Source organism: Bubalus bubalis, chromosome 2 (assembly GCF_019923935.1).
Source record: "Bubalus bubalis isolate 160015118507 breed Murrah chromosome 2, NDDB_SH_1, whole genome shotgun sequence".
Lineage (NCBI taxonomy): Eukaryota > Metazoa > Chordata > Mammalia > Artiodactyla > Bovidae > Bubalus > Bubalus bubalis.
This window is the reverse complement of record NC_059158.1, coordinates 78,026,566-78,041,199: the sequence shown is the minus strand read 5'-3', so window position 1 is coordinate 78,041,199 and position 14,634 is coordinate 78,026,566. Positions and strand designations below refer to the sequence as shown.

The following is a 14,634-nucleotide window of genomic DNA, read 5'->3' as shown; positions in this document are numbered from 1 at the left end:
AACCTAAAGGACAACTTTAGGACAATTTCCAGTAATGACAAAATCTGACAAATTCTTCTGACCATTTTGCCATCCCTTGTTCCCTTCCTGCATTACTCATTCCATGAGTTTAGGAAATTCTAGAAATTCAGCACCTTTCTGGTGTCAACTTTTGCTTGTATCCTCATCAAGACCTTTGTTCAATTCAAGCTCAGAATGAGTTTTTGACAAAAAATACGTTTGCATGTGGGGCTTCCCTGATAGCTTGGTTGGTAAAGAATTCACTTGCAATGCAGGAGACCCCAGTTCAATTCCACGGTTAGGAAGATCTGCTGGAGAAGGGATAGGCTACCCACTCCAGTGTTCTGGCCTGGAGAATTGGGGTCGCAAAGAGTCGGACACAACTGAGCAACTTTCGTTTCATTTTCACCTTTGCATATGGAGGCTATTTTGAAAGAAAAGAAACTTGAGAAAAGAAAACTTGCTAAAGTTGAAAATATTGTAGGAAACAATATTTGTATAAAAATGAATCCTATGTGAAAGCAATTCTTTAACAGTTAAAAAAACTGAGACTACAATCCTCCAGGTTGAAAGAAGATTAACTTTGCATGTGTCCACAGCCTTTTAAACCTTATTTCATTTTACCCTCTGGATTAGAAGGAAAAAATATTAGTGTTTCAGCTCTAAGTGTATTTTGTGAATTAAACAGCAGCTTGCTCCTACCTGTAGGACACAAATATGCAAGCATATTTCCCATTAGTATTGCTATGGTTACTTTAAATTCAGAAGGAAGCCTAACAAGTGTTTGCCACAGAAGCTGTTGACAGTGGCAATGCCACACTCTCTGTATGCATCTTAGTAACTTCTCAGACTTGTCTCCTTAATGAGTAGACATAACAGGAGGAGAGCTGAATTTTTTCTTTCCCTCATGAATGGTGTAGGTCAGGGAGACAGAAAAGTAGAGAGTTCTGGTGAAACAAAGCTCCAGCAACTGCTGTGATTGGGAAATTAGATAATAAACAGCCCCTGATACCGAGATTCTAATGGCTTAAGATCAACACAGTCTGGAGAGGCAGGCAGGAGTGGCCTTCCACACTCTGGCCCAGACCCTCCCTGGAGAGCTCTTTGTATCAACAAGAACAGCTAGAGCTCCTGGCCGGCTCCCAGCACTCAGAATGGGGCTATCATTTTTGTTTGCTTTGCAAATATCTTAATGGGAAGTGGTTCAACACCACCTATGGGTTAATCTGAGAGGTTCTGCTTGGCAGCTGTTAGCTCTGAGAACCACATGGCCATTCTCCGATGGAGGGAGTCAGGCTGGCTGTTAACTGCCCAGTGCCAGGTTGAGGCATCTTCTTTGCTTATTGGATTTACCCACTGGCAGGAAGCACCTTGTTGTCTTTTATTTTTAGTTTCTTCCTCCTGGGAGGGTAAGGATGCTATTCTCAGATTCAATTGTGCTTTTCCCTCTAGGGCAAAATGGTTGTTAGAATTAGTTTCACTAGCAGGTAATATGTTTATTTCACCCAAACTTATTCTCATAGGATCTGAAATATAATAATAAAAGTGGTGTGGTGGTGAGAGAGATGCTAGTACTGTTGCAGGAAGAAGGATCTTGTGTGTTAGCCTTGGCGGGAGAGCTACACAGCCCTGTCTTCACCTGGGATCTCAAGAGTTGAATAGAAACTGAATTTCTTCAGAATCCCTGCTCTACTGTTCCCTCAGTTGTCTCTTCTCTGCCGAAATTCGCTTGTCTCGACCCATGGGAATGCTTCCTTTGGTGACTTGGCCAACTCATGTCTTTCTGGATCTGTGTCAGCTGACATTGGCACAAATGAGTCCTTTATGCTTTCCTCCCTGGATTTTAGGCAGGGTTAGATGCTCTTCACAATGCAGGTTAGGGAAGTTTCTACACTAATGACAGAATTGTAGGTAATTATTGCCCCATTTGTAAAAATACAAAAAGCTTAGATGACTCTGCAAATCCTGGTACTAATGTCCAGCTGCCCACAGGAACAGTGCAGCCTTGCTTCTAAGACCTTTTCCTTTCCTGAAGGTTTCCACCCCTATTTGTAGGGTTGCCTAGTGGTTGAGAGCAGGGACCCTGGAGTCCACTAGACTTGCTACTACTAAGGGTAAGATCTTGATGAACTTACTTATTTTCTCAGAGTCTCTGTCTTCTTATCTTTAAATGGAATGTAAAATTGACATAATGATAACCTCACAGGGTCATGAAAGTGAAATGAGACAACTTACACAAATCACATGGCATCTCATCTGATGCACAAAAGCACTCATAAATAGTAGTAATAAGGAGAGTTATTGTTTTTTTGGAGGAATTCACCTTTCTTTATGTACTCCTTAGTATTATACATTCCTTTCTGAAGTCCTTGTTTTGAAGTCTGTTACTCCCAACCCATTAAAACTAAGCCAAATGGAGGACAACTTCACTATCAAAGTAAATAATGATAAAAGAATATAATACATTGGATAAAGTAAGAATTCATGAATCCACATTGATAGAAGGAAGGAGGAAATGAAGGAACAAAGGAGGCAGAGGAAGGAAGGGAGGTAGGGGAGGAAGGGAAGGAGGTGGGGAAGGAAGAAAGAAACAGTCAAATGTGAAACACATGTAAAAAGAATGATGAAGACAGAAAATCACCATTGGCAGCTATCAAAATAATCATTGTTTCAGGCAGGAATCTTCCACAGATGCTAAAACAAATAGGTAAAAGCTTAAGGGGTAACAGTGTTGTAGAAGAAATCTTCATAAGATGTTTGTTAGTTTCAAAAGAACAGTGGGAGAAACCTGGTGGACACCACCTTAACCAAGTGATGCAAGTTAGTATCACCAATAATCAGACAATTGACAGCACGTGCCTCCTGATAGGGTGCACCGAAAACAGCATCACTTCAGTGGATTTCCAGCAAAATATGCATAACTTGAATTTAATCATGAAGAAACAGCAGACAAACCAAACAAAAGGACTTCTTCCAAAATGACTGACCCGTGGGCTTCAAAATCAAATGCAGAGTGTGACTGAGGAAGTGTTCCAGGTGAAAGGAGATTAAGGAACATGACAACTGAATACAGTGTACGATCCAAAATTTTCTTTTTCTATGGAAGACATCATTGAGACAATTGGCAAAATCTGAATGTAATCTATACATTGGGTAATAGCATTGTAGTAATATTAATTTCCTGACTTTGAGCATTGTGCTACAGTCATATAGGAGAATACCCTTGCTTTTAAGAAATACACACTGAAGTATTTAGGGGTAAAGGAGTATCAGGTACAACTGACTCTTAGATGATTCGGAAAAAAAATTTACGTATTTGTATGTGTGTATTATCAGTATACATGTACCAAAAGAAAGTCAGAGACACAAAGAGAGGATAAAGCAAATGTGCACGTTCTAATATCTGGAGAATCTGCTGAGGAATATACAGAACTCCGTACACTATTCTTGTTTCTTCTTTCTAAATATGAAGTTGAGTTAAATTAAAATGTTAAAATGAAAAAAAAAAAAGAAAAAAGACAGTACTACATCCCTCTTCTAGACAGGGCAGTCCATCAGCCACTTTCTCTTTAGAAACTGATCCCTCTCCATCCACACCTACATCTCTGACCACATCAGCATGGCACTGCTAGGTATCTGTCCTTGAGCTCCGCTGTGACCTCACTGACTAGTCAGCACCCACCACACACAGTCTTGGACTTTTTCACCTCATTTTTCAACACTTCCTAAATAGCGTTTCTTATGCCCCCTCCTCATCTGTCTGTGGGTCCCACCACTTCAAGCCATGCTCATCCTGCTCTGCGTTTCAGTGCTTCTTGCTTTTCTTTCTGCAAACGGAGCACTGCTTTCAGAACTAAGGGAGGAAAATGGGATTAAATATTATCTTTGAGGGCTGCACTGCTGACAGGAGCATCGTCCAACGAATGTGGCTGTTAGACCCGTTTCTCCCTCTAACTCACTTGAACATGTTATATCAGCCCCTGGGCCTCAGTTTCCCCACTTACACTGTGGAAAAAAGCGTAGTGAATGGTCTCTTGCTTTGCCTCTACAACTCTTAAAAGTGCTAAGCCTGTAACTTAACCCACAAGTTACCTATGACCCCACCCAAAGGAGAGAAGAAGGTGACAGAATGAAAGCCATGCCAGATACTTGTCACTGTCATTCTCTATCCTGTGCAGCCTGAAGTGTCCATGTTCAGGGACTTGTCTTGCAGAACTGCAATAAGTATAACACGTTACTGAGTGTGTGTTTTATTTCTAAATTCTAACCATATACACGTCTCAATTTAACCCTTTTTAAACCCTGTTATATTTTTATTTTATTCTGCCATGCCCCAGTTTGGCAAGACTTTTTATTTATGTTTTGCTGATGAAGAAGCTGAGGTGCTGATTTGCCCAAGTTAGACTTGCCATATTTGGCAGATAAAGATACAGGATACCCACTGATATTTTAATTTTATGTAAAAAACAGATTGCTTTTTAACATAACTATGTCCCATGAAGTATTTGAAAATTTTTATTGTAAAAGAACTATTCATCTTGTACCTGGAATTCAAATTTAACTGCGTGTCCTATATTTTATATAACAACACTACCCTAAGTGCTTTGGAACTAATGTATCATGAATATGTGTATATATATCATGAATATATATATATATACACACACACACATCATAAAGAGTGTTGCTAAACTTTTACCAAGTGTTTACATCAGTCCTCCAGCCCCAAGGTACCATAACATATAAAGTTTTTTTTTACCTATTAGGAGTTTTTTTTGATCTATTAGGAGTTTTTTTTGATAACACTTTCAAAGACGTGAATTCTCTTTTATTTACTAGTGTTAGGCACTCAGTCATGTCTGATTATTTGTGACCCCATGGACTGTAGCCTGCCAGACTCCTCTGTCCATGAAATTCTCCAGGCAAGAATACTGGAGTGGGTTGCCATTCCCTTTTTTAGGAGATCTTCCCAACCCAGGGATCAAACCCAGGTCTTCCATACTGCAGGCAGACTCTTTACTGTCTGAACCACAAGGGAAATATATTTATTTACTAAGATCTTTTACTTACATATCACCTTCTGTACCCACTTAATCTAAAATTGCAGACCCTGCCTCCAACACTTCTTTTACCCCTTCTTTGCTTTAATTTTCTTCTTTGGCTCTTCTGTTTAACATACTAACATATTTACTTATTTTTTCATTTATTGTCTACTTTCCCTGCTAGAAATATAGGTTCTTAGGAGCAGAGGCATCTTAGATTTCCTGTTCACTTTTGTATCCCCCAAAACAGTAGGAGATAAATTAAAGGGGCTCAATAAATATTTGTGGAATAAATGAGTAATGCCTGAGAGGCTATTCAGGACCTTATATTGTCAATGTAGTATCTATTGTTCTTACAATCATACAGAATCGCAAAGCTTGCCACCAAATTGGAGCCTTGAGTGTGGCATAAATGTTTATAATCTTAATATTAGCCCACAGACATAAGGTGAGTAAAATGTCAGCAGGTCAGGGTTTAAGAGTTATCTCCAGACCTAGTTTAATTTAATCTGCCCCCAGCATGTTTTGTTTTGGAGAAGGCAATGGCACCCCACTCCAGTACTCTTGCCTGGAAAATCCCATGGACAGGGGAACCTGGTAGGCTGCAGTCCATGGGGTCGCTAGGAGTCAGACACGGCTGAAGCAACTTAGCAGCAGCAGCATGTTTTTTATAGTTAGACGTTTGTCACCCCAGGTGTCATTTATTAAGATCCCAGATATGATTGAGTGAATATCTGAAATAGTCCAAATGGCACTGCAGGCTGAGTGCACAGGCTCTGCGTCCATGGGATCTGGGTTTGTATATGCAGATCTAGGTGCCTCCAGAGCAGGCTCCTCAAAAAGCCTAAGCTTCAGCTGTGAAGTGGAGACCCTGGTAGGCTCTATATTGCTCGTGTAGATGTGGCAATTGAATGGTCAGCTCTTCTGGCTGTGCTGGGGCCCTCAGCCCGTGGCACTACAGCCCTCTGGGTCATGTGTTCTTCCTCACTACTCTATCTTAACTCCATCCCCAAGCCTGAGGTCAGATTTTCTCATGGCTCCCGTGGTTGCTGACAAAGAACTGAAGTCAGCTTTATGTTGAGTGTTGCTGCTGCTGCTGCTAAGTCGCTTCAGTCGTGTCCGACTCTGTGTGACCCCATAGACGGCAGCCCACCAGGCTCCCCCGTCTCTGGGATTCTCCAGGCAAGAACACTGGAGTGGGTTGCCATTTCCTTCTCCAATGCATGAAAGCGAAAAGTGAAAGTGAAGTCCCTCAGTCGTGTCCGACTCCTAGCGACCCCATGGACTGCAGCCTACCAGGCTCCTCCATCCATGGGATTTTCCATGCAAGAGTACTGGAGTGGGGTACCATTGCCTTCTCCGTGTTGAGTGTTGAGTGTCCTTTTTTTCCCCCAATAAGACAAGAATTCTCAGCAGAATGAAGAAAATCTTCTGCTCTTACATTTGACTTTACACAGTGATAGCTGCCTGTAATAAAATAGTAAAGGAGAAAAAAATTAAAGAAATGAGGATACAGAAGTGGCAAATTAAGGTTGTATGGACTTGTGGTTGGGGAAAAGCAATGAGGCAGACAAATATGATCAGATTTAAAGGGCTCAGTGGGATTTGGGAAATTAGCATAAGTACATAAACTAGTAGTGCTAACTTGGAGCAACGGCATCATGAAACATTTGTAGCCTTTTTGAGCCCTTTTATGAATTTCTCCTTGAGCCATGTTCTAAAATTTAGAATGTGTCCAAGAGCAAACAAATATCCATATACTTAAGCATAATTTGCATATTCAACTTATTGAGTAATGACACTGACTTGGGGTAAGATACAGTGCATGCATTCAAAACAGAAAGTTACCAAGTAGCAAACCCAATGGAAAAAAAAATACAAAAGCTGTGATCATTCCTTTATATTTCCTTTTTTCCTACTGTAGTGGTGATCTTATTTTGTATGATTACTCTTTTCATTTCTCCTATGCTTTTTGTATTTCCTTCATATCATATATTAAACCCCAGGAATAATGTTTTCCCTCTTCAGAATCAAGAAATGTCAACTAAAATAAAAATGAGTTAAATTTTTTTTTTTTTTACTTAAGAGGTAAGCAAAGATGAAAAATACTGATAATACCCAGTGTTGATGATATAAGTGGGGCCTTTCATACTTTTATAGTTATGAATGTTAATTTTTGTTACTTTTTAAAGGAGAATTTGATGATACAATTCAAAAGCTTTAAAATAGAAAATTTGTTCATCATTTAAGCTAATAGCTTTAAATTAAATTTATCCTAATTAAAAATTGGAAAATTTTTGGATATTAAATTGGATATATTCATAACTATATGCACATATCCTTAATGACCCATTATTTACCAGGTGGTTCTAGTGGTAAAGAATCCATCTGCCAATGCCAGAGACAAAAGAGATGCAGGTTCAATAATTAGGTTGGGAAGATTCCCTGGAGTAGGAAATGGCAACCCACTCCAGTATTCTTGCCTGGGAGGACCCATGGACAGAGGAGCCTGGTAGGCTACAGTCCATGAGATCACAAAAAGTCAGACATGACTAACTGAGCACATTTACAATGTCATAAAACTGGAAACAAATATCCAAAAATAAGAGATTACTTACATCACTTGTGATACCAACCAATTATGTAGTGTTGTACAGCCATAAATATGACATAGGTGTATACTACATAAATGTTATGTTGTATTCCACATACATATGTGGGAAGATGCTCATAATACAAAAAGTACGCTATAATGGCAAATATATCATGAGCCATTATTTTTTAATGTATATTATATACATAGAAAAGCATCTGAAAATATGTGAAGCAAGATATTATATCTGGGTGTGGATATTCTTCCATTTCTTTATTTTCTTCTCCTTGAATATCTATATTTTATACAGTACAACAGTGAATATATATTTTTAATCGGAAAGAGGGAAAAAAGGAAACATTTTGCCACCAGTTCGTTTAGTCATTTACTTTGGGGAGAAAGTCAGATATTGCTGCATTTTCATTGATTAGTGATTAGTGAATATTCAGACCACTTGGGAGTTGAGAGCATTTTCATCAAATAAAAACTAGAGAAGAAAAGATAAAACTGATGAGCACAGCAATAGGAACAGCTCTGATATCTCAAAAACCAAGTATATTATGGTACTTGCTCTTTGCTTTCTCTCCCTTGATCAAAATTTGATAAAGCTCACCTTCAATAGATGATTTTCAGACATTTTTAATTGGTCAGGATGTAGTACCAGATAAGTCAGTTGCAGAACCAAGTTTTCAGTATGGTTATGCTCAGTAGACTGTGGAAATACACCAAGGACCTCCAACTCTGCCCCAAGTGGGAGAGGTAGCCGGGGTGGGGATGGGGCAGGAAAGACTCTTCAGAGGAGCCAACGCCAGAGCTAAAGGGTAAGGATGCAATGGCCAGGTGGTCAAGGGAGAAGATGACATTGCAGATAAAAGCACAGAAATATGAATACAACCCTGGGGAGATTTAGCATGTGCTTGGCAAATATTTATTGTGGTGGTGGCGGTGAATAGAAAACAACACAGCATTCTAGAAATCTTAACTTTCCAGTTTTTGTAATAAACATGCATTAACTTATACACTCTGGGTGTCTTCCAACTTTATAATTTGTGTTCTTAAAACATTATCCTCCAATCTTCTGTGCTTTCAAAGCTATTTAAATAAATGTAAGCAGTAAGAATATGCAATGACACCTAGCTGATATAATTCAGGAAAGAGTTAATACATAGTTGATACAATGCTGGCAGATTCAGATCTGGGTATTGTTTCACATATATACCCTCAGCCCTTTGAATGTTCACATTCCATATAAGAACTAAACAATAATTCTTGAGTTGCCATTTGGGTTCAGCCTATGGCCAGCTCACATAGAAGCCTTGTTAGCACTCAGGTTAGCATGGGATCTTTTACAAAGAGCAGTGTCCTCTTCTCTGATACCATCCCTTAAATGCCTTAATTTACCTTTAGAACTTGAACTTACTGAAACCATTTCAAGGTGTTTATGTCTTCTATTATCTTTCATAGTAATAACTTCCAGAAGGAAAATTGTTTGACTTATTTGTCTGAAGCGTGCCTCCCTCCTACTTAAAATATCTTAGTCTGAGCTTAACTTTGGCAGGGTGGATTGATTGCTGCTTCTTAGAAAAAAGAAATTGACCTCTTCATATTAAAAACTCCATGTACAAAAGATTTTTTTTCAGAGTTATCAAAGAGGCAGGAACAAATTTGCTTGGTTATTCTGATTAGCCTTTCTCCCAGGGCTACCAAGTAAGACAAGAGTTTCCAGGAACTATTCCCAAATCTGAAGACAGTAGGAAGCTAAGAAAAATCGACCCACAATGAATAACTGCCATCTTATTCAGAGATTGCAGAAATTAAGGTTGAATAACCTTAATTTCAAAATAAGCTGCTTTAAAATAGAATGTGCTTGTAAGTGAATGACTAATTGTCTCATTAGTAAACAACTAGTGGGTTTCTCAGTTCTAGAAACCATTCTACATTATAATCGATAAAAGATAAGACACAATCTTGCAAGTTTTATCCAAATTAATAAAAACTGCATGAAGAAATTTAAATGAAATCTAGGAAATGGCAAATCAAAGGGTAGCCAGCATGTCTCTATTCCTGTCTAAGAAAAAAAAGTGACTGATTCTAACCCTAAAGTTAAAAAAGTCCAGTTATAAGACCAGCCTGATTGGTCAGATCTTCAAAAAGCACCCTGCTTCCTCTGTTTTCCTTCTAATGTGTAATTTGGTCTGCAGAGTATAACAACGAATTAGTCAGGGGGAAAGTTTGGTCCAGATTATTGTACTCACTGTAAAGTCACACAATAGCATTCTACTTTTCAAATATGACTGTTTTGAGTTTGGTTAGTACAACTCAGCTCCTGAAAATACATTACCCCTCAAAGAACTGGCAGACTAATTTTTGGAGGCTGCAACGCTGAGACCCAGTTTTGGACCAAGGTGACTTCCCCTACTGCTGCCAGCCCAGCATGCCAAAGCCAGCTGGCCTCATGGATCTTTGCTGCACAGCAGAGATGCTGTGGCATTCTCAGTAGCCATGTGCTCGAGAGCCAGCCTTCACCCTGCCCCTCATCCTGTTGCACTGGGATTGGTTTAAGAAAAGAGAGTTAGATTTGAGTTTAGTTGGGGGCTTCTTCAAGGGAGAGACCGAGCAGAAGGGTTTTCAATGGTGACAGAGTTTTCATCTCCCCGAGAACCCACAATTCAATGAATTGACTGCAGTAAAGCAGCGGAGTGGCCAAGCCCTTGAGGCAATCTGCTTGAGACTTCAGTCATGGCTTCTGAGAGGCTACAGGAGCCCTGGAAATATGCAGTGGATCATTTCCAGAGAGACAACTACCTCCTATTCACCACCCTTTGATAACCAAATGGACTGCTTCTGTCATTTAGCATCAGATTCCTAACAGAGGCTGAGAACAATATGTTATTTCAAAAATTTTCTCCTACAGGTTCAAAATAATACCATGCTTTAAAATAAATAATTTGTTATTATCATCTAATACCAATAAAAATTTCCTAGATGTTTGAAGAATGGTCCTTTATACCTGTTTGTCCAAGTCAGGATCTAATGTAGGACATTACATTATATCAAGTTGTTATGTCCCCTAAATCTCTATTAACATATAAGACTCCCCTTTTTCATGACACTGATTTGTTAGAAGAATGAACCAGTCATCCCATAAAATAACTCATCTTCTATATTTGCCTGCTTGATTTTTTATAGTTTTCCCCCTCTATACTGTGTTTTTTAGATAAACTATACATTAGATCTAAAAGCTTTGATTAAAGTTAAGTTTTTAACTAAATGAAAAAATATAAGTATCCTGGGTGATGTTGAATATTTCATATTGTCTCATGTCACAAGACAGTGTTGTGTGGGCATCAGTGGTGCTAAGATTGGCACTGAATTGAGGTGGTATAAATATCCAGTATGCAGTTCCCTTACTCTCCTTGTGACCTAAAGTAGGAATCTGTATGGTGGTGCTTTGGCACCATATTGCACGTCCTATTCACCATCAAACATTTGTCTAACATTTTATCAGCAATTGATCATTTGTATCTGAATCAGTAATTTCCCTTTGGAGTCTCCTTTTTATGTAGGCAGGTTTTATGCTGCACTGTTTACTAGTTATGACATTTAAACAAGTCATTAGCTTGAAAGTGAAAATTGCTCAGTTGTGTCCGACCCTTTGCAACCCCATGGACTATACTCCAGGCCAGAATGCTGGAGCGGGTAGCCTTTCCCTTCTCCAGGTGATCTTCCCAACCCAGGGATTGAGGCCAGGTTTCTCGCATTGCGGGTGGATTCTTTACCAGCTGAGCCACCAGGGAGTCATTAGCTTCTTGATCCTTAATTCCCTCACCTGTAAAATGGGTATAAAAATAGAACTAATCCACATGGTTGTTGGAAGTATTAGATGAGATAACTATGTATCCATGTTTGACCATGGTCTGGTGGCACATACGCAGGTAATAAGTATTGACTGTGTTTTGGTGATGACAACTTGCAAAGTGTTATCCATTTGCTGCCAGGCTCAAGTCCCTGAGGCAAATGACAAGGTATCTGATAAAATTGCTACAAAAGAGTTGAAGCAGTTATAGACTTTTGAAGAAAAGTGACTTATACCCTTTTTTTTTTCTTTTAAGGCAAAAGTTGTTTCAAATAAGGACTGCTCAGATTAGTGTTTTCTAAGATGTGTTGTAAGAACCAGGGCCTCAACATGCCCCAGTGAAGGGAGGCTTCCATTGTCAGAATAATGTCTGGGAAATGCTGCCTGTTCTCTCCTACTGTTGAGGTTTCATTGTGCATATTAATAAGTTAAAGATTCTGGAAATCTTAGGAAAGAAACCTGCTTAACTTTGTTTAATCAAGTATTTTCTAATCTGTTTGCCTTTGGACACTACTCATCCTACCTTTGCCTTTTAAAACCAAGTAACACATGTAAAAATTATATTGAGATGCGTTAGATCCTCCCAGAGATTTGAATGACAAGGTAGTCAGTAAACTGATGAGCCAACCCTCAGTGTATTGTCGGAAGGTATGTGCACTGACCTTTGGGTCCTGAAAATCCTTGCAAACTAGAGGAGTTAAAAGGTTTCGTTCTTTTGTTGGGGCAGGAAAGGCAGAAATTAGAGACCCCGTGGTAATTCAACAGCCAAATTATCGTCCTTAGATTTTCTCCAGAGCCCACCAGGACTCCTGGAAGACCTGAATCCACCTCTCTATATGTGTCCCACTGCCACTGGGACCTGCCTAAGCTGACAGGAATGAGTTCCATGGGCCCAAGGGCATGGGGGTCATTCTTCAGAGGGAAAGCAGAGTATTTGGAATCAGACTAACAGGGCTCAGTGTCTTAGCTCTGCCAGGTATGTGCCATGATCCCTGGGCAGACCTCTTACCCTCTCTGATCTATAGTTTCTTCATCTGTATAATACAGGCAATTAAAGCACTTAGCTCAAATGGTTGTGAAATCCTTATTAGATATATAAACACATTTTTAAAATATGAAAACTATATAATTGCTAGTTAATTCAATTTTAATGTAAAGGGTATTCTTCATGGTCCATATTTTGGGAGTCCACTAGTCATCCTTTTATTCATTCAACTTGTGAAATATTTATTGAGCACTTATAGTGTACTAGGTAGAGGGTTAAGTGCTGATACAGAGTACATAATAAAGCAGACCGTGTCCCTACCTTCTTGGAAGCTAACATTCCATAGTGGGAGACATATGACAAACAAGTATATATACAAATAAATATATCAGCATAGTCTCCTCTCCACAGATATTGATGTGATATTTTTAGATGGGTATATTGCTTATAACCTGGAGTAGGAAATTGCCACCTACTCCTGTATTCTTACCTGAAAAATTCCATGAACAGAGAAGCCTGGCAGGCTACAGCCCATATGGTGGCAAAGAGTTGGATATGACTGAGCTCTTACATACATTGCTTATAATCTATATATAGATGCATTTTGAAGGTAATACTAATGAACCATTCACAGAAATTCAGAAAATGAAATGCTCAGCTTAAATAAACAGTTTTTTAATACAGAACTAGGAGAGTTCTTCAGTTCAGTTCAGTCGCTCAGTCGTGTCCGACTCTTTGCGACCCCATGAATCGCAGCATGCCAGGCCTCCCTGTCCATCGCCAACTCCCGGAGTTCACTCAGACTCACGTCCATCGAGTCAGTGATGCCATCCAGCCATCTTATCCTCTGTCGTCCCCTTCTCCTCCTGCCCCCAATCCCTCCCAGCATCAGAGACTTTTCCAATGAGTCAACTCTTAGGAATAGTTTATTTCAATCCTCTCATTTTATAGATAAGGAAAACTAGAACCCAGAATACCATAGAAATTTACCTAATCGAATGTGTGTAAATGTGCATGCCTGTGTGTATGTGTAAGAGAGACAGAGACACCCAGAGAGAGGATGGATTTTGAAGCAGGACTTAGATACCCAGGCTTCCCTTTGCCTAGTCAGTGCTTTCCATACTCCTGGCTTCCATCTGAAAGGAATTGTAAGAGCCAATTTTAGCAGTGAGTGAGTTATAATCATCACACTCTTAAAACATTTTTAAAAAAATAATTTCTACCATTTTTTGGCTATAATGTGCAGCATACGAGATCTTCATCCCCCAATTAGGAATCTAACCCATGCCCCCTGCAGTGGAAGTGCAGAGTCTCAACCACTGGACTGCCAAGGAAGTCCCTCATCACACTTTTATACCATGTGTTCCAATTTCTGGATTTTTTATATAAGTTGATTTTTCCAAACTTTGCTCCATGAAACAATAGTATTTAAATAGATGTTAATTATCACTTTTTAAATTTCTTGCTCAAAGTAGTTTAGGGAACTGAATTCTCCCCCTCCCTCACACACCCCATTTTAGAAATCCTTAAATGCATATTGTCAAAGACCATTCTGCAGTAAGGAAACCTCTTAAACTACACGCAGCTTAGCATTCCTCAGACTTATTTGACTACAGGATCTATTTTCAATTATTTAACAATGTGATTAAGGTGCTGGATTGGAAGTTCAGCCTTAGCATCATGGTTGGCTACTTGGTAATGTTTGTGAACACCCAGTAGTAAAGTAGATTAGATCACACAACTTTACACAGGGCAGTGTCTTGGGTCTTAGGATCTCAGGCTGACTTGAGCAGCACCTGATAGGATACATTTCCTTAAGTTGACCATGTCCTCCTAACCAAGGATTGAAATGGAAAGCAACAGATGCTGAATGAGAGTTTGTTCTGATCCATCTTTGGAGGAAAGCAATCCTCTGTAAGGTTTTTTTTTTTTTTTTTTAATTTTTCAAGCCTTCTAAAAATATTATTATAATAATTATTATTATATTTTTATTTTTAGGCATTCACAAGCCCAGAGTTCTTCCAAAGGGTATGATGTCTTCGCAGGACACTCAAATAAGGTAGCTGGACATCCTTGACTCTGAAGTAACTGTCTATCCTTATTACAGACTCGTCCAAGTCTGTGGTCATGGTGCCTGTCTGTGGCTGCTTGGTCAAGC

At 39.2% G+C, this 14,634-nt stretch overlaps 1 protein-coding gene across 1 annotated transcript in view; it reads left to right on the top strand.

Moving 5' to 3' along the window:
• MYO3B (myosin IIIB) overlaps positions 1 to 14,634 on the top strand; it is a 547,383-nt gene that overhangs the window by 438,481 nt on the left and 94,268 nt on the right. The window contains exon 32 of the mRNA XM_045163938.1: positions 14,475 to 14,535. Coding sequence (XP_045019873.1) covers positions 14,475 to 14,535 — 61 coding nt within the window. The remainder of the gene's footprint in view (positions 1 to 14,474; positions 14,536 to 14,634) is intronic.